Below are 25673 nucleotides of genomic sequence, written 5' to 3' on the forward strand. Positions count from 1 at the left end.
AGTGCCATTACGCTCAGAGTGACAAGGTGCTGCCCCAGGAAGTTGCTTTCCTGTGGGGCCAGCGCCGCAGTCGCCATCTGTTGGTCGGCCCAGTGCATCTGACAAAGACCAGGAGAAGGTCCGGACGTCATGAGGGACACGTTCGAGGCGCTGAAGGTCGCCGAAGTCCAACCAGTGGAGACCGCCACAGCGCTACAGCAGAGTCTTCTGGAACAGACGCCAGCACATCATCCGACCGATTTCAAATCCGTCGGCGTCCAGCGTGGCTTCACCGACTTAATGGGGACGAGGAGTGGCTCCAGTAGGTCGGGGTAACGCCACACCCCGTGCGAGCTTCACTAGATGGGCTGAAAGGGCATTTTCTTGGAAAGCACATCGGCTTAAGACTTCCGAGCAGTGGGTTGTCACATTTCCTCACTGCTATCTCAGTCGCCCGATCCGTCACCTTTGGACTTAATGCTGTGGAGTAACCTTGAAAACTGCGTCCACGTGGACAAACCAGCGATCTTTCAAGAGTTCAAGGTCAAGGCTTGAGATGGGAGGCATCACCGTCGACGAAATCAACCGAAAAATCGATCGGTCAAAGGGATATTTTTTTGTAGTCACGATTTGACGACTGTGGAATTCCTGGCGGCCTTCTTTTTGCCGCTACTCGCGTTTTTCTATTGAGTTGTTGGTTGAGTGCCACCCTTGTCACGACTATGCGACAAATACATTTTTCAATATTTCGGAAAATGCTAATTAGTCTTGGGATAAAATACTCGGGTAAAATGTTCAAGAACAACATTGTAAGTGTGTTACCTTACCAATGTTGCAAGACGCATGCTAGAGGGAGGGGGGGGGGGGGGGGCATAACATGGAAATGACGGGCTAGAATAACAAAGAGGCCAAATGACGATATTCAAAAAGTACAACATTCGCTTTTGGATCTGCTTTGTACGGATAACCTTATGGATCAGAATGAATGGCTTCTGGCTGGTTCATGGACAGCATGGATGCACCCGCTTTGCGCGATGTGTGGACATTCACGGATGGGACTGACTTTTCCAGTCATCTCATTCCTTCTGAAAATATTGGTACCAAAATGGGCGGAGTCAAAAAGGTTTTACGGGTGCCCTATTAAGCTCCAAATTTGCAGTTGGTTTTAAAAAATGTGGTTAAAATCGGACACGTTTGCTTCCAAATGCGTGACGCTTTCTCTATGAATATGTAGGTGTCATTGTTTATGCAGATAGTAGCTCCTACGCCTAGTTAATCCACCTTCATTTCATGACAGTTTCATTGATATACCCTGGCTAGTTGGCCACCTAACTCAGCTGACGAGTCAAATTTTGCACATCTTCCGAAATGGCACCCCATGCTCGTGTGGATGAAAAGCGAATATGCATACACTGGGTTTCCTTATCTCTACTTCACTTGAGACTGTGCGACTGTTGTTGCCCATCCCTAGCTAGACCTACATTTTATAAGTCAGATTAGGCCAAGTCACGATATTTCGAGGGACGTCGTCTCCCACCGCCCCCTCAGTGGTCTGCGTTAAGCCCTTCCCTTTCGAAATCGCCATTAGTAACCATTGGTTGTGACGAGATTTTCTCGGCTCCGCCCTTTTGCTTTCCATAGCGAATATGACCGCGTGCCGTTTGCGCGCGGTCAAAGCTCTGGAGTCTCGCGCGTGCCGTTTTTGCGAATTATGTGCCAGTGGCTGGAATATTTGTCGTATTATGGCGCTATCAAACAATAAAAATGCATGGCATGTTTAACCTGACTAAGCGAGGTTGTCTTCTTTGCTGCACACATGGCAAGTGCAGTCATCTGGTACACACGCCTGAAATAGACCATTCCAAAACTGAGAAACGCATTTGGTTTTTTTAATGCATCTTAAATGGGTAGCTGAAATTTCAGAATTTTCGAGGAAAACGGAATGTGGCACCACCCAGGCAATTGTTAAGCGGATTACTCGTGGGTAAGACTACCCTGACCAAATCCATCCGATGATCCTGGAGGTGGGCCCACACCAGATGGCTTCACGTGTAAAATTTGCGAACACGATCCACTCTTTATTCATAGGACTGCACATACACGGCACTTAAAGGAAATGCTGCACGCTTCAAGATATTCATACAAGCATCAGATATGATGAAACAAATTTAAACATGATGATTATTCTACTATCAATAAGCTCATTGGTACAGTTCTAAGTGGAAAAGAATGCTCTAAACGGCTCAATCTTTATTTAGTACACGTACTCCTGCATACACTATTGTTTGAATGCGTCTTGAGACATCTGCATAACAGCACTCACTTATAGTTATTCAATCCCCCGACAGGTGGCCCACGGTGGTGTTGAATGTGTGCTGAACCAAATATTGCTCGCTGTTCGTGTTTGGGCCCTTTCTCATGTTGTCCCTGCATATTTGTCGGCAAGTTTAAGCTGCTTGGATCCATAAACGTATCCAGTAAAGGCGTTTTTCATAAGTTATTCAATCACGAGTCTTAATTGCGTAATAACTAGGAAGAATAAATAGCTTCTTGAATTGCGTAGCCCAAAACGCAATGCGTGCTTAAATCTTGTATAGCTTGCACAACACTGGCGACGGCCGATGCATCTGGAAATCGTGTTCACGAAGACCAAATATGAACGATTCGACAACTATATTTTTAGTGACCTTGAGTGCCGCACGGTCAGGGGCGCTCGAAATAGTCCGCACGAAATGGTCTGCACATCTTCGAGGGCGCGTAGCTCAGAAACTAAAGCGTTTAGGGTCTTAAGATGGGCAGGGCTGTGAATTGCACTGAATGCATAGCTTTGCACTTACAATCCATGTACAAATGTGAAACAATCCCTTTAATCAGCCCAGACCAGTTATGCACACCTGTGACCCACTCGTTTGCGTTTTCCTCTCATGTTTAATAATACATTATTGAAGACTTTCAGGACCGTTTCCATCCGAACTTATTGTGTTGTGTGGGTAGTTGCCAAAAGCGGTGTAAATAGAGTTAATTATCTATAAATGAAGCGCAAGCAATAGCACTGAGTGGCATTTCCTGGAAGATGAATCCAATATTTGTTAAGCTCTCATCCAGATCAGTACCCATATTTTCCCAACATCCACACTAACCCACCTTGTTACCCATATCGCATGGGCACCTATGGGTCCACTCAAACCCTAGGTGTTCTCTAGTCCTCTAGTCCACACCAACCTGTTGCTCATTCCTAATCAGTTCTGCTTGCATCTTACCGACCTACTTGCTTTTTGCCGAATTAAACTCTGAATCATGGGAAATGTTCAAGAAAGTCTCCGTTCGATCCGATATCTCAGTTGGTTTGAACGTCCACCTTCTGGCTCATTCATCAGCGGCGAGTTGGGTTTGGGTCGCTTTATGCACCCGCCGTTCACTTCTGACTGTGATGTCCTGTGGCCTGTGGCAGCAGATACGCTTAAATTTGGATGACTTTGGAGGTAAGGGCTGAGCGCCGAGTATTGTTGCTCGCAAGGTTTTCTCCGCAGAATTCTGTAAATGACCCGGATTTCTACGATCGGATAGTGGGACAGCACTCACGCAACAAGCAATGTTTGGCGCGGACACTGATGTCAGAAAAATTCATTCAAAGGGTACTGATAAAACGTAAAAATAGATAAATATTTGCTTTTACTGTGATTACATGGCTGTTTTCCGTTCGTAATTACAAAAATAGTAATTGCATAATTACAAAAATAACATGGAGCTAGTTATCATTAAAACAAGTGCAAGCAGCAAGATTGTGCAGCAATTAGAACAGGTATTTAAAAGCATTTGGTAAAAGTCTTACTCATGCTCATGTGCATACCCTTCATTTTTCCAAATTCGAACAAACCCAAACGGACACCCACTCCACGGGGACATCCACGGGCTTATCAAGCGTGTGAAGTTTCCTATTGTCGTACACCCCTATTCAGATCTCTCTGCCATATTTTTGCATTTGGATCAAGTTTACTCTCTAAGAAATGAACACTAGGAAATGGCTTAAAATGTATTTTACCGGACCAACTTCTTCCTTTCTGCAGGATTTGTTGGCTAACATCTAGACATCTCAAGCTCAGAAACTCTTACCCGGAAGCAAACTTGTACAATTGTAAAGAGATTTCCCCAGAAAAGATGGAATCACCAAGTCGATGGTGACATTTTTTATTTCGTCGATTTGGTCAAAGTAGACTCAGGAGCAGCACAATAATGAAAGAAGTCATCACGTCTATAAATGTATCCACTCAATGCAAAGCGGGCATCCTAATGCATAGCTGCTAATGCCCTCCTGCTAAAACACGTGAATCGAAATCTGGACTAGTGGCCTCAGACTTTGTGGGGAACGCAAGTCAGCAGCTTCGAACGTGAGAAATGCGAAGCCCAAGCCGACCCATCAGCTTAAAATCACAAGGCCGGAGCCGAAGCCGAAGCCGATGCTAGTGTAGAGCGTTGTTCCGTGAAACAGACTGTTTTCGCCTTCGCTACGCTAATCCACACGCAACGCTTCGGACAGTTCCCCTGGCTTCCCCTGGCCGTCGTCAGGTTTCAAGTGGTCCTGAGAAAGACGGGTCAGTGTTTGGCTTTTAGAATGCATGTGTCACAGGATTGGAAAGTTGTGTGGTAGGAGTATTGGGATGACAGAACGGACACGCATGTTTGTTGTAACGTAAAGTCGAAACTGCAGCGAAAATCTGAGCATGGCAAAGCTGGAAACAGCAGTGAAAGATCGCATTATGCCTAAGCTTGCAGGTACACACGAAGGGTAGGTCGGGTTTTAAGCCAGGCCGATAATTCAAGCATTGTTTGCAGCCAAAGCTAAAGCCAGGCGTTAGAACTAACACAACGCTGAAGCCAGCCGTGAAAACGGCCCAGGTCGAAGCAGAGCCAGAAGACATTGAAGGAAAACCACGGGTTGACAAAGCCGAAGTTGAAGCCAGCTTTGTTGCCGTGATTTCCCCTATGCAACACAACTGAAGACCTCCTAACATTGTAAATCGCTTGTGGCTGTCGACTGTAATCTGACGCGTGTGCTAAGCACACAATATTCGCCTACTGCCACTTAAGATCCAACCACTTCAAATGTCACCTGGTTGTCAGGGAACTTTGAAAGCATGTTATGATAGAAAGTGGCTGTAAAAACTTAAGGAATCCCTCAAAACAAAAGTGTGACAAATGATACAGATCGGTAAAAAAGTTGGCATGAGCTAAGTGCTGACTGCAACGTTTTTCCGCTGCAATTGTTACAGATCTCAACAACAGGAAGGGTTCCATGCGATCGTTGTGGAACCCTGTACCTTAGCACGCGCCAAGGCGAGGGTCAATTTGACCTCCGCAGGTTTTTCCGCAATAATTTCCAAACGGCGCGGTGAAGCCGCATCAAATTTTGCACTGCTGTGGGCAACTGAATAGCGGTTTGCTTGGCATCGAAAGATTTAGATGTGCCTTGTAAAGTCGCTGGCCTATGGCAAGTCAAAGTCAGGCTATGAATTCAGCGCAGACAATTCCTTGATAATCGTTCAAGGTGGTGCAACAACGGGGTGTTGGACGAGGCCATACATCTCTGAGATGTGTGGCAACGGCTATGGCTCATCAATGGACTTCCTAAAGAGGTCATTGACGTACAATGACCCGGGTCAATATTTAAGTTTAGGGGAATGCTGCACAGCGTTATCCTTGACGTCCGTTCAAATGCAGAAATTAAAGCCGTCTTGTGTGGTTTTGGACTCATGACTTTCGAAAGGCCAAACAAGGCATCTAGCTTAAATGAGCACCAATGGCCTTTTGCTTACAACAGGTATCTAGGTCTACGACGGTTGCATGAGAGAGTCTGGAGGCAATTTAGACACCAATCCAGATTTTGACCTTGTTTGACTTTTTTTGACCCAAAGATGATGTTCCAATAACCTCGAATTTTAGCACAATTGAGTTCATGTGCAGGCTAACACACCCCGCGAATTTTGTATATCTATCTCTCTTAGTTTTCGAGATCTCAATTTGAATTCCCTGTCTGATAACCAGGCCTCTTGCAGAATTTGGTGACCCATTTTGTGAACCGGAAAACTCCTGTCCTAAACCAGGAGGCCCCTTTATGCATCACAAAGTTCTTTTCTGGCACAGGAAGCTTTGTTTTCAAACTGGGGGGCCTTTGCTGGATGAAGAAGACATCCGAATTGTTACAGTTCAAGACAAGAGGAAGGGTGCCATCCGATCGTATTAAGCAGAAGATCCTCATTCTGAATATTTAATTATCGACATTTGTATACATAGATATTGATTCATGTAACAATTCGATAAGGGGGCACGTGCTTTCAGGCTCCTTCCCTTAATTTAGAACTGCCGAGGAGGTCCCTGTAAAAGTATTCCTCCCCCCCCCCCTGCTCCAAAACAAAGGCGCCGCCCCTGTCTGTGCTTCACTACATACAAACTCTAACTTTACCGCTAGGATTGGTAGTGCAGAAGAGTCTTATGCAGATGAGAATTTCTAAAGTTTTGTTTGTTCTTATATGTGTCTCGTATTTTCCCAGTGTGACGTTTTTAATCTGTTTTACGGCATGTACTTTTACACTGTCAGGTCAGGTACTGTCAGGCGAGAAATCGGAAGCAGATGACAAATTGGCACACTGGATCATCTAGTCATTGTCAACAATCAAACTTCTCTTCTAGTTCGTACCTATGATGATGTAAACTGTGTAAAGCATGACTACCCTGGAATAGTCAAGTTCAGGTCAGGAGTACTAGTGATCGGCGAACGATCGGAAAAAAACAATTTACAAGTAGCCCTAGAAGGTGAAGCTAAGAAATATTTTGCTGAACGGCGTTTCATCCCGACGATCTCTGGTTGAATGCCTCAACACCACTAGCCCGATATGACCTGACTGAAACTTCATAACATGCATAATGCAGTACAAACTTGAATAGACAGACAACTATCAGTACGGAATGCCTGATGCTTCTCCATGAGGTACGATGTGGAGTAAATTTAACGAGGATGACACGAGAAGTTCTGCGTCGATACCAAGCGGCGCCAGCGACGGATCCGAGATTTCGTCAATGGGAGAGGGCGGGGGATTCAACAGCGACTCCCTGAAATTTTCGATCGCTTCCCAAAGGAATCCCACACTTTGGCCGTCAGATTTTAGCATTCTTCTGGCTGCTCTATTTAATAGGAAAACCATATTTATGTGCGCTCCCTCAGAAGGCAGTTGATTTACGTAGGCATAGATGTGTGGGCCCCGCTCATTTTCTCGACATTCTGGTGGATCCTGCCATTTTGAGGCTAAGTGCCTCGGAGATGCTATGGTAAATGAACTAAAGCAGCTGCTAAATGCCATGCAAATCAAGCATGACACTTGACCCCAAGGTAAGTTGAGGCTACCCGGTTTCCGACAGTTAGAAGGTTAGTCAATGTCGTGGTCGGCTGACCGTTTATGACTAATGCATATTTTTCGGTTTGACTGTAATGGAGTGGTACGAAATATGCTGGCGTTCGCGATGTGTTCAAAATGTCATGCATAGGTATAAGTATCACAAATTCAGCACCCGAAAAAAGTGAAAAAGCCTATTTCACCGATGCATAAAATCCATCGCAACATTTGCAGAGCGTGCTATCTGCACCCAAGACGTCAACAAAAATCAGTATCTTGTTTATCTCGGACTTCTGTACATAATTTTTTTTCAGCCAGGTCCGTGTACGACAGCTAGCAATACGCCATGAGTGACGGCGTTCTGGCGCTCGCAAACACATGCAGGACCTTTGGCAACTGAGTGAGATCTCTCCAACCGCATGGGAAAGGCCCAATGCCAATTTAAAAGGCCTGGAGTGATCAGGAGGGCCCAGCCAATTAACCTGTCGGACCCGGCAACAGCCCACGCCCTCTGAGAAAATGGCAAACTCAAGACCGACGTGGACGGCACTTGGGCGATCGACGGCGCTGCGGCAGGTCAACAAAAAGGAATCCGTTTACAGTGTAAGGACCTCCGAGCAAACGAGAAGAACCCAAGACCCCCGTGGAGGATCCCTGAACGATCGGGATTGGCGGGAGCGCCCGGGTGGCACATAGGGCCCTGGCTACAGCGCGGGGCCCGCCAAGCAAACGGGAAGAATCAAAACCAGTTTGGGAGGCCCCTGAGAGATCGAAAGCGGGTATATGAACGATGGGGCGCTGACAAAAGGATAGTATTGCCCGAGGAAACATAAAGTACCCAATACCAATGTGGTGGGGCCCCTGAGTAATTAAGAGTGCCCGGACAGGCTAACAGAAAGGCGCCCGACAAAAATGCAGGGTTCTTCACAAATTAGAGTGAATGGAAAGGGCCTTGGACCAATGTAAAGCGCCGCAGAGCATCGAGTGCCTCGGTAGGCTAACTTATATGAAAAAGAGTGCTCAGGTTGGCGTATTGGACCTTCGGTTGGCATATCGGTTAACATAGAGGGCCTCCAGCAACAGCGTGGGGCCCCTGGATAGCGCAATGAGTCCTAAAGCCTCTCCAACCTTAGCCCTCCCAAGGAGCGAGGACCGATTTTTGCTTGCACAACGGTCCTCCATTTCTGCTTGCAGTCTTTCCTGGTCATCAGGAGGCCCAACGACGTCTATTTTGGCGTTTTGTAGTGAAAACCTGCGTACAGTCGTCCGGTTATGGGCTCCCTCAAAGTTTATGGGCTCCTTCGGAGCGCAAAGAGGTTGGACGTGTCTCATCGCCCCTCCCCCTCCCTCTGGATCCGTCACTGAAGAATGCCAGGGATGGGCGTGAAGGTTCAAGATTGAGGGCGTTCAACAGTGATCCATTCGCAAAACAGCCGGATCTGACCTGAAAGCAAAACGAAACCGTCGATTTGCCAAATGATTGGTAAATCAAAAGCTCGAAAGGAATGGAAAATCAACAAAAGTGCACAACAATTTTGATAATATGGCGTAATAAATGCCAAATAAAGGCCTGGAAAGCAACCCTCTAATTCAGACGAGTGTCCCCGTATTTTGTCAGAACCCTTCTAAACTCAGACGATGATAAACGTCATACTCGAGGCGGTGTCAACCAGAGAACAGGGTCATTTCCAGACCTTGGCCAATTTCTGGCACTAGCTTGCCCCGGGACACAGACCATCTTCTGACTGCGACTACCGTCAGAGCACCGCTTCAGCGGCGTCTGTCCATCCCCTGACCCTAACGGTCCTGGAATCCTGACTATCTCAGACTTCGGCGCCACATTCTGATCCTGCTCATTCTCGCAGTCGGAATGTCCCGGGACTCCGATTATTCCAGACATACTTTAGCCTTCGCCTTGACAGCCCTCTGGTGTCCATTTTGCCGAGCCCTGGCTCGGACACGGTTAAGCTCGACGACTGATCAAACCCGTGCCCTGAATACTGATGAGCCCTGACCATCACCAGATCCTGACCATCACCAGATCCTGACCATCACCAGATCCTGACCATCACCAGATCCTGACCATCACCGGACCGTGACCATCACCGGACCGTGACCATCACCGGACCGTGACCATCACCGGACCGTGACCATCGCCAGACCCTGACCATCACCAGACCCTGACCATCATCGGACCGTGACCATCGCCATACCCTGACCATCACCGGACCGTGACCATCACCAGACCCTGACCATCACCGGACCGTGACCATCACCGGACCGTGACTATCACCGGACCGTGACCATCACCGGACCGTGACCATCGCCAGACCCTGACCATCACCAGACCCTGACCATCGCCATACCCTGACCATCATCGGACCGTGACCATCGCCATACCCTGACCATCACCGGACCGTGACCATCACCAGACCCTGACCATCGCCATACCCTGACCATCACCAGACACTGACCATGACCGGATCCCGAGCATGTCCAGACCCTGGCTATCACCGGACCCTGACCATCGTCAGACCCTGACCATCGCCGGACCGTGACCATATACGCACCCTGACCATCGCCAGACCCTGACCATCACCAGACCGTGACCATCACCAGACCCTGATCATCACCAGGCCCTGATCATCACCAGGCCCTGATCATCACCAGGCCCTGATCATCACCAGACCCTGATCATCACCAGGCCCCCAGGCCCTGATCATCACCAGGCCCTGATCATCACCAGACACTTGCCATTCCTGTGGCGTAGCCTTTCCCGGACCGCCACTGTTTCAAGCCTTTGAACTTCCTCAAAACCTTGCTAGGTCGGACACCGGCTTTCCCTGAACTGTGGTTTTCATTAGATCCCAGCCCCCCCCCCCCCTCCCCTCCCCAGCTCATGGCCTTGCTCGTCGACCTGTCCGGGTCGCTCCGCACCCTTTCGGTGCTCGTGCAGCAGCAGCAGCAGCAGCAGCAGCAGCGGCGGCGGCGGCGGTTCTGCCCGTCTATTTGGAACGCGCCGCACTGCTGGCTATATTGATTCGGATTTGTATGAGCTGCGCAGGCTGGCGCCGCGGCCGGCACCTGGCTGGCGCGCGGCGGCAGAGCGCTCCGACGGCCACAGGTGGTGGCGCCGGGTCGCCGCCCACTGACCCGCAGGGCAGCCTCGCGTCAGCCCGTGACCTTGACCGCGCCCGGCAGGCGAGGTCAGACCTTGTGTGTGTGCGAACTGGAACGAGCGGCGGGAACGCGCCAGCCGGAGCCCGTGCAGGTGGACGCATCGTCGGACGGCGTCACACGGCGCTCAGCTCGCACCGGCAGCTACAGGTGGCTTCCGCCGCTGCCGGGGCGGGCCGGCCAGGGTCACGGTCCCCGCTCCAGGGCCACCCGGTTACACCGTGACGCGGGGTACAGGTAGGGAAGACCGAGTGTAGTTGTTGTGTGGGTAAGTAGTTATAGTGGCGATGCTGCATGACTGAAACTCTGCTTCGACAAGAGTGTGGTGGGCAATGATTTGAGCAACCGTCTATTGTTAGCTATCAATGAAGTCGTGTTGTCATTCTGACTTTGCGTTGGGTGGATCAAATTTGCGCTGAGCATATCTTGCACGTATTCTCGTTAGGACGTGACATATATGTTTCGCGGCGAATTTTTACACTTTAAGACATTAGATTTGCAACATGTCCCACACGGATAATGAAGGCGGCATGTGCAGAACTTTCTTAAGCATTCACACCAATACATGCTTTTTCTCATGATAACCATCGTTAGTTTTCGCACAGAGCTAGCGAAACATAATCCGAGTAGTGCAATTTTTGCACATGCGGGATTGCATCAGCAGGATCAGCTGCGAACAAAAACTAAACGCGGGCCGAGCAACGAGTTAAAAACAGTAAGAGTGCATCTGGGCAGGTTGGTGTGCTTTTACCTCATAATGATCGCCAAATTTAGTCCAGTATCTTAGACAACTTCAAGCTAAATATGATTATGATATAATTTAGCAATTACATGACTAATATATATATATATATATATATATATATATATATATATATATATGTATGTATGTGTACAAGTATATACACGCACATATACACATCATTTTATGCCGATGTGTCGAGTCAGGGGTACATGCTATAAATATATATATATATATATATATATATATATATATATATATATATATATAGAATGTACCCTTGACTCGACATATCGATACAAAAATTTCATGAAAACTGCAACATCCAGGCGCGCTCTTCCTAAGACTGTTGTGATATGGGACTGTGTTGCGTGTTCTTGTGTTGGACGGGCTTTTTCATTTCGGCATGGAGTGGTGGACAATAGTGTCGTGATGCAGGCCATTGAGAGCAGATTAGGCTGAGTTCACCTGAATAGTTTTCATCAACTTATATATGCTGTTCAGCTGGGAGGAAAGTGCAACGCCTTCGGCCTCGCTTCGGGCGCCACGCAAAACGCACTTCGCCTACGTAATGAGCTGTTTTGATTCCTATCGAGGCAAAGGATTCGTCGTCTTTTAAGATGTTTGTTTGCAGACGCCACATAATAGCCCTGTTGGCACTTTCCTATTTCGCGCCATTTACACTTATCGCTTCTTTGCTCACATTTCAATTATGGATCTAATATTAAAAGAATGTGTTGCGCTAACAATTTACCACAATACTGAAATGGGGCAAAATAGATGGGATATCGAGGTAGATGTTCCAGATATAGATAGTAAATGGTCCGTTGGTGGTGGATAAATGGTAGATAGTCCCGGATTACCGGCTTTTCTTTTCTTAGGTTATTTGATTCAGAATACCCAGATATTTTGGGCGGAGTAGGGATGATGTGACATCTTTCAAGCCCACGATCCGTTGCCACATATAGATCACAGTTGTAGATAGTTGCCACGCCCAAAATATTAAAGTAACTGTGACGATAGTTTGAAGGTAAATTAAGCGCTAGTATCAGCATACGTTGTTGCCATTTCCTGGCTACGTTGCTCGCTCGCTGTACATGTATGTTTGCAGCTGATGTAAATGATTAAACCATCATAGCGATACCAAATCGCAAAAAACGTGATTATAACTTAGTGGTGGAGATTACATTAGGAGACTTCTAGTAAGGTAGACGGAAAACAGTAGTTCGTCGGTGTATTTCTTAGCAATATTATATTATAACTGAGCCCTCGCCCTGATACGAGAGGGGCTCGATTGAACCCTCCTAAGGAGGGTCGCATCGACGGAGTCTAGGGATACGTAATAAGTCTGAGGACATATTTCCGGCCTGTTGTGCAATGGCACACGATTTTTCAGTAAACCATGGGACATATGTTTCACGTGTTTGGACATCAAGCAGGTCCTGAGCATTTTTGCTTTCGGAGCAGCGGCGGTTTGTACGGTGATCTACGGTCGGTGCGGGTGGCGGGCGGCAACTGATGACTTCGCGGACCACCCTGGACCGCCTTAGGTGATGTTATATTAACAGAGCCATACATCACACAGTTATGCCCAAAACGTATAAACTTATATGCAGTTGCACTCATATATTGAGCAAGGCACACGCTTGTTCACTGAAACTACAAGACGTTGCTTATATATATATATATATATATATATATATATATATATATACATATATACATATATGTATACCAGCACGCAAAGCCGAGAAACCTAACTTAATTTTTCGGAAGGTTTTACCTCTAGGCTGGCATGGTGAGGCCAATCATGGACCTACCAACATAAGTTCTCTACCAATCGCGGTATCTCGCCGAGCGTAGTCCACTGGTGCTTGCTCTATTTTTCTTAGTTTGGAAACGGAAGGGGAAGTACTATCGACCCAGGATCAGTCCGCGTTATGAAAAACGGCGAATAAGGGCGAGGGTTAAGGGTAGAGGGGACATTGGAATAGAGCTGGAACACTCCTTAGACAATCCCGCAAAGCGCTGCTACACGTGTACCGCAGCCGAATATCACCGCCCGCACCGCATCTATGTCACCGCACATAGGCTGCATCGGACGTCATTTTGTGACATCGATCGACACTGTAACAAGTAAGCCACACAATAACTAGATCCGGTCTCTCCTGCCACAATATGACAAGTCCGAACAAAGCATCGCGGCGATTGGTGTATTTGAACCACGCATCTGGTGAACAGTACGTGCGTACCGGAAGCAGATCGTGCGGTTAACGCGGCACTAACTCCAGGTCACTGCAGTGCTGAAAATGGCTGCAGTATGCCCTAAACTTCCCAAATCGTATATTAAAACGATTTAATATAATGACAGTAGGCAACCTATCATTTGTTCATCGGTATGATGTCACTCTGATGAGCAAGATAAACATTAGAAAATAAGATCTTTATGAATATTATGTCCATAATTTTTGTAAGAAACTCTGAAGGAATTGAAGACCGCCTTACATGGAGCGCATGCACTGGCTGTTATCAAACAATTCATCACCTTTAATAGAGAACTGGTGTAGCATTTTAGGACATCCTTATTTCGAACGCACAACCTTTTGATGATGAATTTGACCCGCCGTCAATCTGTTGCCGATTGAGGTACTAAAGCCACCGGGCCTGTCGCAAAAATCGAAAAATTCACAGCGTACCGTGCACGAAAACTTTGACCCAGCACGCTGTGGGAGTTCTCTGGACAAAACATGGTCAATGGGTCGGCTCAATTTCGTACAGATATCCCAAATGTGGCGCTGCCATACCATGCCGTTCCGAAATCATTCTAAAAAAAAACTTTGGGGAGTTAAATTGACCCTCCCCCAAGCACGTGTTAAAAAAATTCTACAATTTAAGACATCAAAGCAAGCACCATGCATGATAAAATAAGCCCATACATAACTATTGGTATTCTTTTCAGTGGACCACAAAGCACCAGACAACAAAGGTTCTCCTTTAGTAAATATGCTCGTCAATACGCCATTGTTTGATTGCGCCATGGAACGTTTGTATGATGCTGGGGTGATGCCCTGCCGCGCGAAACTGTCACCCTAGCACTCACTCGTAGTACTGAAATCTCTCGAGAGGTGGCCGTGGCGGTGCTTGCGGTGTGCTGAACCATGTGCCGTCATGTGTTCGCGTGTGGCCGTTTCTCGTGGTGTTCTTGCTTACCTATCCGTGAGTTTAGGATGTTTAATTGTCTCACATCTTTAGTTATGGCGCCGCTCGTAAGCTATTCGATTGTAGTTCTTATTTCCATGATAGCTAGCAAGTGTATACAACCTCTTTTATGTCGCTCAAAACGGGGTTCGTCATTGCGACATGCACAACCTGCACAACATTGCTTGAAGGGCAGTTGGCGCCCGTTGTACTGTGAAATTGCTCTCACGTACGCCAGATATGAACCACTGGTCGAATGCATTTGTATTGGCTTTGAGCGGCACATGGTCAACGGCTCACAGGATTTAAGTGATTTTTTTGCGGCGCCATGCATGCCTGAATGACCTTGAAATATGGGCTTCACATCTTCGCCGGCTTGTAACTCAGGAACTAGAGAAGTCTAGGTCTTGAGAAGAGGGCTGTGAACTCCACTGAAAAACCCTTAAAATGGTTATTTCCGTTCAAGTCGTTATTACAAATGTGCCACACTCTCTAACAAGTTAACCCCATGGGCTAGAGGAAAAGTACGCCGTAGAACGGCTGTGCTGCCGAAGTACTTCGGTAGGGGCTTCCTCAAGGCAGCATGTGATAGCGTATATATAACAGGACACTATATTCACGTTCTTTTTATCTCTAAGGGTCTTTTCGCAAGCTTCATAGCTCTTAAGTGCCGCACCGCTTCTCAAAACCCGTTTTCAAAGCGCGGTTTCTTTTTTAAGCCTGTGATTTTGTATTGACTTCATACACAATGGAGCAATCTCTGCAACGCATAGCGTTCTCCGCATCTCAAATCTTGTCGAGACCGATCTCATCGACAAGCCACAGTATCCCCTTGAGACACCCGATTGATATTACATGGAGCATGGCTTGTGCGGAATTCTGAGAGCTCGTTCCAATCACAAACGCGACGCTCGCGTTCAGAAGGTGTTCCAGGTAGATTGGCTGAAGCCCTTCTCAAGCTCAAGGGCACTGGTGGGTCTATAACAAGGCCAACAGGGCCGCGGCACTGAGACGGCAAGAAGCGGACCTCTCCGTCTTTGGCTTGGTTTTCAGGGAGCTAGTGCGGTCCACGGAATTAGAAGCTTGGATCCATCCAGGATTCGATGCTGGATCCGTTCCTATTCAGGGATCCGTTCCTATTCAGGGATAAGCAAATACGTGCAGCAGATGCATTCACTTGGCACAGCGGGCATCCTTGGAGACATCACTGATCAATGGATTTTCGGCCTAGAACCTTTCACATCAGTGTGTCTAAGCTCTTTCGAGAACTCCTGGGTACAAACAAGACGTAGCGCTCCTCTTTGGTGGCGTTATGATAGCATATGATTGCACATTTGGTGGCATGTGGTTGGGCTCATTTTCGCTATGTTCACCTTCAGTAGATCAGGAGGTACTGCTTAAAGTACGTTATCAAACAAGCATAGGATTAGTGACACAACTTGAGTTTTTGTATAACTTTTCATTGATGAAACTCGACAAACCTCACTTTGCCGAGTGTTTTTATCAGGGGAACTTGTATGCTAAAGCCGTTTATGGACAGAGTTCCACATTTATATGGGGTTTTGAAGTAAAGCAGCCATCTTGAAGATTATTCGGTGCAGATTGCAGCCCTGCCCTTCGTAAGACCTAAACATCCCTAGTTTCTAAGCTACGCTCCCGTTAGATGTGCAGAGTATTGTGCAGTTTATTTCTAGGTCACCCAGGCATCTTTGACGCCCTAATAACGTCATTCAAATCCTGTCACACCGTTGGCCATGCGGCCATCAATCCAAAAGAACAAATGTAGTGTCGGTCATATCTGGCGTTCGTGAGCACCATTTACAGACGCCTTATAATTCGCTTATAGACGCCTCATAATTCGCTAAATTTCGCATAGCGGCTTATAATTTGCTATCAATCATTGTTGTGCAAGCACATCGCAATGAAACAAGAACATATTGAGGAGCATAGTTATTAAGCAGAGAAATTGTGTTGTCTGGAACAGTTGTTTCCACTTAAAGGTATACTAATCGTTGTAAGTGAGCTTATGGCATCATTTATGATACTTACCGCAATATCTTTAATTGCAGAGCATTGCCTTTAAGCACTACCCGCTGCCATTGTGATGGAGATTATGATCCGAATCAAAACCATCTACTCAAAATGCTAAGGGTGTATATGCCCCTTTCAGACATTGTAGCCAGCCACGGGGCTACGTATTCTAATTTGCGAGCCAGAGACCCTTTTGAGATTCCGAGTGCCCCCCCCCCGTACTTTTGCTTCTCGTAGCCCAAGAAGCCTTTAGAAATCGGGGACTCTGCTTAGTCGGATAAACCCTTCTTGGTTTGATGATTATGCTAGAATTGTCGCCCTCCATGGCTACTTATTTGTTACATACTGACGAGTGAAACCTCCTAAACACGTACACGTACGCCTCTGATAATTGAACACGTTTGTCTTGCATCAAGACAAATATGGCTATTTTTCTGCCGTTTCTTACACACACACACACACACACACACACACACACACACACACACACACACACACACACACACACACACACACACACACACACACACACACACACACACGCACGCACACGCACACGCACACGCACACGCACACGCACACGCACACGCACAACGTACACACACACGCGCACGCGCACGCAAAGGTAGAGAAAGAGAGAAGGAGGGAAGGAGAGAGTGATATATATATATATATATATATATATATATATATATATATACAAGTAAATTGCAGCAACTGATCCTTTCAGGGCAGTGCGAACTCATCACGCTTCAAGCTCCAGACGCATTGCTCCGCTTGGCGTACAGCTGTGCCCAGCAGCGTATCGAGTAGCCAGGAACGAGGCAGCCTCGATCGCTTCCGAACAATATTGACCTAGTCTGGCTGCCGTGTCGGCCCGCATTTGTTCGGTGCTGCCCAGGCGGGGGCGGTGCGATCCCTGACAGCCCGGCAGGGGGGGGGGGGGGTAATCGATGTGAGCTGAGCAGGCTTTGTCACTCGACAACCACCCCCGGCTCGGACAGCCGTCTCTGAGGCGTGCCGACAGACAACGCCACTTTTGCATTTGTCATGGTGCTGTTGACGTCATGGCCTGCTGCCTGCGATTTTCCCGCGTAGCATGATTTGTATGTGACAGGCTCGTCTGCACTGGCGACGAACGATGGACAAACTGCTGGCGACTGACAGTGGGTGTTTTGGCGAGGCAGGGAGAGCGCCGACATAAGTTTGGAAGGTCCGAGCTGGCAAATAAAAGATGTACGCCATATCAGCGTGGAGTGGTGCCGGATCTTCCACAGCTTAGGGTGCACTGATGATGGATATTTGACATGCCAGCAGTGACTGGTGACGGACATTTTACAGATCAAGATGGGTCGTGTTATAGTCACAGTGTCATGTCAAATTGTGTTACTACGTCATTTGTTATGTTCTGCACAAAACGCTCCCAGCTATGCAAGCACTTCTATCTCCTGAAACGGCGCATTTGGTAGACCAGGGACTATGAAATTCGGTCACCTAGGTATAACTGTGCTTTGTCACTCTGTCAAACAAAGACTGAAGGCACGAAGAGGGAACGCTTGATACTCCTGGCATGTGTTGTCATCTATCTAATACATGATATTCCGCAATTTTTAAGCCTGGCTCGAAAATAAAAGTACTACTACATATCCGAAGAGGACCAAACTGTATAAAAAGACCGCATATATATTCTTGCCGTAAATAAGTGTACTAGTGATAATACGTATCTTGATGATTGAAGCACGCACTGACCTCCTGCTTTGGTCATGCGACCCCCACGAGCGTGCGGGCGATCAAGTTTGCTTTGAGCTGTTGCCACGGACGTCATATTTCTCCCCAAAATTCCCCATTCGCGGGGGTGAGAAGGAATTATTCCGAGACTGACGATGACAGATTGATAATGATTTTGATCTGGCTTTCTCATGTACGTTAAAATTCTACAATGGTCTAGATTTTACACCGAGCGAAGAGAGTGTCACTCATTTTTGTTTCGAAGATATTCGGCTAATATTTGGTTTAAGCTTCGAATGCTTTCGTTTCATTGATGATAGCGTGACTTCGGGCTAAAACAACCAACCGAATGGAGTATTATTTCATTGAACTGAGTTTCAATACCCAATTTACATTATTACATTTTATTACGGTAGGGATACCGAATACAACCACATACTCGGTCTGCGTCACGTTCTAACCAGCTCTGAAACTCTTCCACAATAAAAACGTAAATTTATAAAAGATAACAACATTTCTCGAGCTAGCCTCGCGCTGGGTGCTTGATCACAACGCTTACATGTGAACCCTGAAAGGAAGACGTGAAAACACGAACTTCGTAACTAAACAGAATACACGCGAAAAACATGCAGGTTGTCACAAAAACATCGATACCATAGAAGACCGGAGTACGATTGCTACTATAGAAGACTGGAGCACGCTTATCAATATGCAAATTAGGAATGCATGAGACGGGCGGCTATGATTGCGATATCACGCGACCTTTACCTATAATGGGTGATGAATAAATAAATAGTTTAAGCTGGGAGGCAACCAGCTGCGTGCAGCCTGGTGGCTGATTTATCCCAAAGGGTATCGAATTGGACTCTTGACCGGATGTGCAACGCTTGGAACTCAACTCGAGCTGCCCGTATGTCTTGTCGCAGTCACATCACAGAGTGAACGTGATTCTGTGCAGCACATCTCAGTAAACGTGATCGTTAAAGTAAAAGAGCGTTAAAGTGAACGAACTTTCTTTAAAGTAAACGAACTATCACAAAGTAAACGTGATCCTGCGCAGCACGTCCTAGCAAGACCAAAGAAAATTGAACGAGTAGTCAATGAAGGTATTACGACCAGTTTCAGCGTGTGGGCAACGTGGCATCCAGTGTAGGGGGAAGGAGCCAACTCGCGCTTACGAGTTCTTTTGATCTTGAGCGCCATCAAAAACTTTCACTGAACACTAGTCTCGCACGTGAGGAAGCGAGGTAAAGCCGAGACGGAAGTGCTGCTTTTCATATCGTAACACGCATGAATCATTCCCCGAGCAGCATTAGCCACACTCAACGACGCCGGCTTGGTCGCTGTACTCTTCGATAGTTCTCTCATTACCGTCCCCCACCGAAGTGCATTGGCAGCACTTCCACTCCACGGCGCGCTTTTCCTTCTCGCTCATTTTCTAAGTTTCACGTGCTTAGGGCTCGCTGTGCGCAGAACTGTACATCGTTTTATATCTTGCTGATTTCGATTAGCCCGGCACACAAATAAAGAGCGTTTCATAATCTTGCCCTGAAGTTGTGTGGAGTAGCCAAACACACAGAGCGAACCCGATCAAGTTTGCCTGTGTGGTAAGCCGTAAATTTTGTGACGTTCGAGACGCCCCGCCCGGTTTCAGAAGCGCAGTCGATGACGCGACCCGCCCATGGATGAAAGGGCGTGCGTTCGAGGCCAAGCTGGGCCAGACTTTTTTCTCCAGTTCCCTACCGAATACGTTAAATTGAGTTCGAAGTTCTTACGTAGAATTAAAGGCTTTTAATATATCAAGGGATGCTTGTTAGGCGACGTTAGAGTGCCAAATAGCGATTATATTGATGGTGCTCAATATTTCTAGCTGCGCGCATCCTCGAGAGTGAGTGTTTATCACTCACCAGTGAAATGCAGTATTCAGTTTGTTGACAGCATTTTACAAACTTTCCAGCGTAACGTCCATCTAGACCCGAAATACATTTACCATGGTAGCATCTAGGCCACTCTACTTTCAATTACAGGTTGTCAAGTCTTTACTGGAAACTAAAGTTATGAAATACAATTGCACACCTAGCTATCTATAATATTATGCAGGAATATATGTGCTGGACTTTGTACTAACCAGCATCTACTGCCCTAACACGTTCACACCCGATACATCGCCACCCACATATGTGCGGTTACATTCACGAACATTCTGGCGTCTGACAGCCGCAGCCGCGCACGCACGTCTCGCCGCAGAACTGGCACTCCCGCGGGATAAGGGACGCACGCACTCGCCGTCGGCGAGTGGGCGTCTGCCGTGTCCGCTCTCCCCGTTTAAACCCGCTCGGGATGAAAGTGCCTCGGAGCTCAGAAAGGTCACCTCGTTACCGCGCGCGCAGAAAAAGCCACGGACGATTGATGTGCTTCGGCGAGTCGTAATAATACCCAACGGTTTCGTCCGCGTGGGAGGCTCAATTACGATTTTTGGTCTCGTTCCTTAAAAAAGAATAAACTGGCACGAAATGTAATCGCAAAGCAGCTCACATATCACGCGCGTCAAGAGTGGCGCTCATGGCATTCCTGTGTGTGGAGCACCTCGTCACCAGGCATTAAATACGAAGTGAGGCTTTTTTAATAATTCGATCAGCCAGCCCTCGTACGTTGCGCGATTCTCCCAGCGACCATATCATCTGTGCCGATCTCTAAACTACCGAGAGTGATGAGGAACTATAAACAGAGTAGCGCCCCGTCCGGGGTGGTGTCCTGCGAACCAACGCCGATCTCAGCGACGAATAAGTGCCTTGCGACTGCCAGAGCCTCCTTGAACCGGTCAGAATCACCATCTAGCCATGTTTATCGCACAACGGCCGCTCGGGTGGGTTGTACATCACACCACAGGTACCCCGAGATCGAGGTTGTTATGGAGGGGAGGGCAGGACCGTCCCGTACCTTCTCACGGCCCTGATCGCCACCACCGCACTCGGCCCTCTCATCCTCTTTCTTGCTTTATTCTGGTGACGCCCCGCTTGGCCGGGGCAAGCTGCATGCGTCAGCCACGAGTGGGCGGAGAGACCCCCTCGAGGAGGAGCCTCCGACCGGCGCCCGGCGCGCACCCCGCTGAGGGGTCCCTGCGGGAGCTAAAGCTCGGCGGCTGTCTCCCCCCCCCCTGTCTCCCCCCCGCCAAATGTATGTAGCCATGCCCCACCGCCACTCATTCTCTTTCATCCCATAGCCCTGAAATGATCATTTTTGGTCAAGAGGGCTCTAATCCAAATAACCAAATAGCCAAACTAGGCTACCGCCACGCTGATGACTATGTACTGGCAGCTCGGCTACCGCCAGGCTGATGACTGTGAACTGGCAGCTCGGCTACCGCCACACTGATGACTGATCTGGCAGCTCGGCCTGCCTTGCCCGTCCAAGACACGGAACGCTGTCAGGTGTGACCACATGTTAATATGTTTTTTTTTTCATGCGTACAGCGGCGCAGCTTCCTTCACCGACTGGTCGACCGACTGGGTGGCAGCGTGGTGCCGACCCGGTCGCCTCGACCCTGCCCTGCGGCCAGTGGCGTCATGCTATCCCCCAAGATGCAGCGCAGCGTCCGTATCAACGACAATCAGCTGCTGATGCTGGCCGAGAAAGCACGCTACGCCCAGCATATGTTCGGGAGCCTCTACAAGCGCACCTCCGACAACTCGAAATGGCGGCTGCGCTGGTTCAACCTGTATCAGGTGGGGATCACCTCGTTCGGTGTCCGTTTCAATGTCGTGCGATTGTGATGTTGCGCTTGCTTCACGGCTGAATCTGGCGTGGAAGTGGCAAATTAACGAATCATTAATGATTTGGACTCAGCAGTTAGAAAACACTTCCTGCTCGGGTACTGATATCGTTGAATTTACATTCGTAGGAGGACGGCCTGCGCATCTCCAGCGCTGATAAGTGCTCCACCCCCCCCCCCCCCCCTCTCCCTCTTCCAATATTCGTTTGAGCAATCCCCCAACCCATGTGAGGAAAAAGGGACTAGCGAATCAAAGAAATGCAGGAAAATTACCTTAACTGTTATTGCATGAATTACCTAGACGCATCGTTTTAAGTATCATCTGCACTTTGTACCAAGTGGTACCATTTAACTACTTGTGGTTTTTGTCATGCCATCTCCTTCATATGGTAGACCAGCCTGCAAATGTGGGACGAGTTTTGCGCATGATAACACCAGGATGAGTATGAAAAAACAATTCATCGCATTATGTGGCAGCTTTTAGAAGTACAGCGTGGGCTAAATAAATGTCAACCAGCATTTCTCCCAACAGTGGAAAACGTATTTGTCACACAATCGTGACTGCGGTGGCACTCGACTGTCAATTGGATAGAAAAACAGAATCAGCTGCAGCGGCAGTTATTAGCGGTTCCACACCCGTCCAATCATGACGACAAAAGGTGCTCCAGATGGCCCCTTGCGGTCCAGGCTGCGGAACAGCTCAACAGATGAGACTGCTGCAACCAGCTGATTATTCGGTCGATTGCCCACGGTGATGACATCAATTTTGGAATCAATGACATGCCTTTTTTACATCGGGTATGTCAGCTTAAGTGGCCGAAATCCGGAAAAAATAAGACTTTCGGGTAAGTTAGGTCAACCTAATTGGCCCCGTCCTCTCCCCCCCCCCCCTCCTCTCACACACACCGATTTTAGAAACTGACACGTGGCACACCTGTGCTCAGACAGTTTTTGAGGGAGCAAATCCTCTCCAAGGTGACACAATAAAACCCCTGAAGCCCAATCGCCGCGATGATTTAACACGCGCTCGGGTGGGGGTCAAATTGACCCCCGAAGGTTCTTTCAGAATGGTTTCCAAACGGAGTGGCGTAGCCACGCCAAATTTTTCATAGCTATAGACAATTGAATAGCGGATTATTTGACATAAAAAATTATATGTACCTTGTAAGGTCGCTGACCTATGGCAGGTCAAAGTCAGGCCATGGCTTCAGGGAAGGCAATTTCTGGGGAATTGTCCAACCTGATACAATAACTGAATGTTTGACGAAGCCCTGCATCTCTGAGATGCTTTCCTAGGCACCACAAATATTGAATGAGCAAATTACGTTGACCCAAGGACAGGTATGAAGGTCAGACCAAGGTGACAACCAACCTGATTTATTAGTCTAGGGTTTGCTGTGTGGGACAGCTGTGGTGCTTATTTCGAATTTGTTGACAGCAGGAACCACATTATACATCTTCCATTGACTACTTAGAGGTCAGAAAAGGTCATTGACCTAAGATACCTCCGGTCGACATTTTGTTTTAGGAGCATACAGCCTAGCGTTATCTTTGCCGCTTATTCAAAGGCAAAACTCAAAGCAGTCTTGTATGATTTTGGTCACCATGACCATCAGAAGTTCAAACAAGGTCACTGACCTCAAATGGGCTTGTCATCTTTTGCTTAGAAACAGTTTCCTAGGTTCTGGGGTACTTGGAGGCCAAGCTGGAATTTGGCCTTGTTTGACCTTATTGGACCTAAAGGTCATGATCTAGGAAGCTCAAACTTTGACTAAAGTGAGTTCTCGTATAGGTCAAGACACCCTGTAAATTTGGTGTGTCTAGCTTTTGTAGTTTCCGAGATCTGAGGATGGGTTAAATTTACCCCTACCCAAGCGAAGCGTATCTAGCCGGCCATCCGGGCGCGTGTTAAAAAACAACATATTTGCCTGAGTGATTCCAGAAACAGCATATTGACGGAGCCTATTGGGAGTTTTCACCCTTAATACGTGCTCGGGTAGGGGCCAGTTTGACCCCCAAAGGTTTTTACAGAATAATTTTTGACCGGTGGGTTGCAGCCGCGCCAAATTTTGCATAGCTGTAGGCAATTGGATAACAATTTTTGGGCATAACGCAGTTATGCTATCATAAAATAATTTTCGGCCCATAGCGCGTTTCAGTGTTGTAGCGGTCTTTTCAAACGGCCACCCAAGCCCATGTCAACGAGTGTTGATTCTGCAAAATGAATCATTTCATCCCTTTCGCCCCGGAGTTTCTGCACAGTCGTGGCTTTGGAAAAAAAAAACACCTACCGGATTGCCTCATGACTCGTCAAAATATCTCACGTGTGAGTTATACAACGTCGCTAAAGGGTCACAAAATAGAGTTATATGGACGACCCGACACTGCCTTAAAAATTCAACTTACCTCTGGCAGGCATTGCAGAACTAACATAGAAACCCTTCACACTCCCATAAGAGAGACCTGCTTTTTGTCATTGGCATCGGTCAGGAAGCAGAAGTGGGCGTTTCTACGGATCGGCCGCTGCGCTGACTAAGGTGAGTCTGTGTGCTAAATGCGATCCGGAGGCTCGGACCATTCCGCTGGTGTTAGCAGGTCCGGGCATTACCCATTCAACCAGCTCGGTTGAGGTCTGGGGCTGCGCTGGCGCTGTTGGGACCAGCTGCCACGTTGTCCTATAAGGTATGTTGCTCTAGCGGGACCAGCAACTGCGCTGGTGTAGTGAAATCCTCTTGTCATCATCAAAATAGTCCGCTTTGTGGCCCTATACCAGCCGCCGTCTATCAACCACACATAACCACCCACTGCATATGGTGGACTCGCCGATCGAGTGACTGACCCTCGGTCGGGTGGCGCGCTGTTGCGTCAGCCAGGCAGTGTCCGGTGGGTCATGCGTCGTCACTTGACTCGCCTCTGTTCAAGCCCTGGCATGAAACAAACAGATCATTCACCACATGCCATCTGTTTCGTCGGAACATAAACTATTCATAGAATGCGTAATGCGATTCGATACTTCCTTTAAAAAGTCGTCCGCAGCGCCTCACCGGCATTTCGTTGCATCAGATGGTTCTGGGATCGCGTTGTCCCAGCCGACCATTGTACAATGTCATGCTCGCTTCTCATTGGTTAATTATCGCATAGTTTCCGAACCAGGTGACCGTGACTCGTTTCCGATGGACGCAGGTTACAAGGCGTACAAGGTTACAAGGCGTATTTGTGACCGCGTATGCTCATGCGCTCTCTGGACTTGAAGATGCAAAGTTACCGTTGGTTGTGCACGTGGATATTGTGGTGTGAGTGTTGATGAGTGCAAGCTACTACAAAACCGAGAATGCAGACTAACAAGATATTCTTTCTCTGACTCGCGAGAAAGACTAGCACGAGCGAGATCGTCACTAGTTAACTATCACGAAAGCAGAAACAAATCTGCTTCAACGGGCTCTGGTATGGCTAGCAGCTGCACTGATCCTGATTGGTCTGCCACTGCGCCATGACTCAGTTGGGACTGGCTGTGATGAGATGGCTCTAACGAGACCGGATTATTGGCTGGCTATGGCTGGCTTTTCTGCTGGGTCGGTTCCAGTGACCCCGACCGCTTTGTATTATATTTATATGGATTGGATTTGGGCAGCCCTGTTTCGTTTTTACACAACATATT

General features: G+C 47.8%; 1 protein-coding gene across 1 annotated transcript in view; it reads left to right on the top strand.

The window, feature by feature from the left end:
- Window positions 1-25673, top strand: part of LOC119099947 (ras-specific guanine nucleotide-releasing factor 1) — a 123079-nt gene that overhangs the window by 32548 nt on the left and 64858 nt on the right. The window contains exon 2 of the mRNA XM_037223048.1: window positions 21717-21968. Within this exon, the coding sequence (XP_037078943.1) occupies window positions 21810-21968 (159 nt within the window). The 5' untranslated portion in view covers window positions 21717-21809. The remainder of the gene's footprint in view (window positions 1-21716; window positions 21969-25673) is intronic.

This window comes from Pollicipes pollicipes, unplaced genomic scaffold, assembly GCF_011947565.3.
Source record: "Pollicipes pollicipes isolate AB1234 unplaced genomic scaffold, Ppol_2.1 Scaffold_4881;HRSCAF=5763_pilon_pilon_pilon, whole genome shotgun sequence".
Lineage (NCBI taxonomy): Eukaryota > Metazoa > Arthropoda > Thecostraca > Pollicipedomorpha > Pollicipedidae > Pollicipes > Pollicipes pollicipes.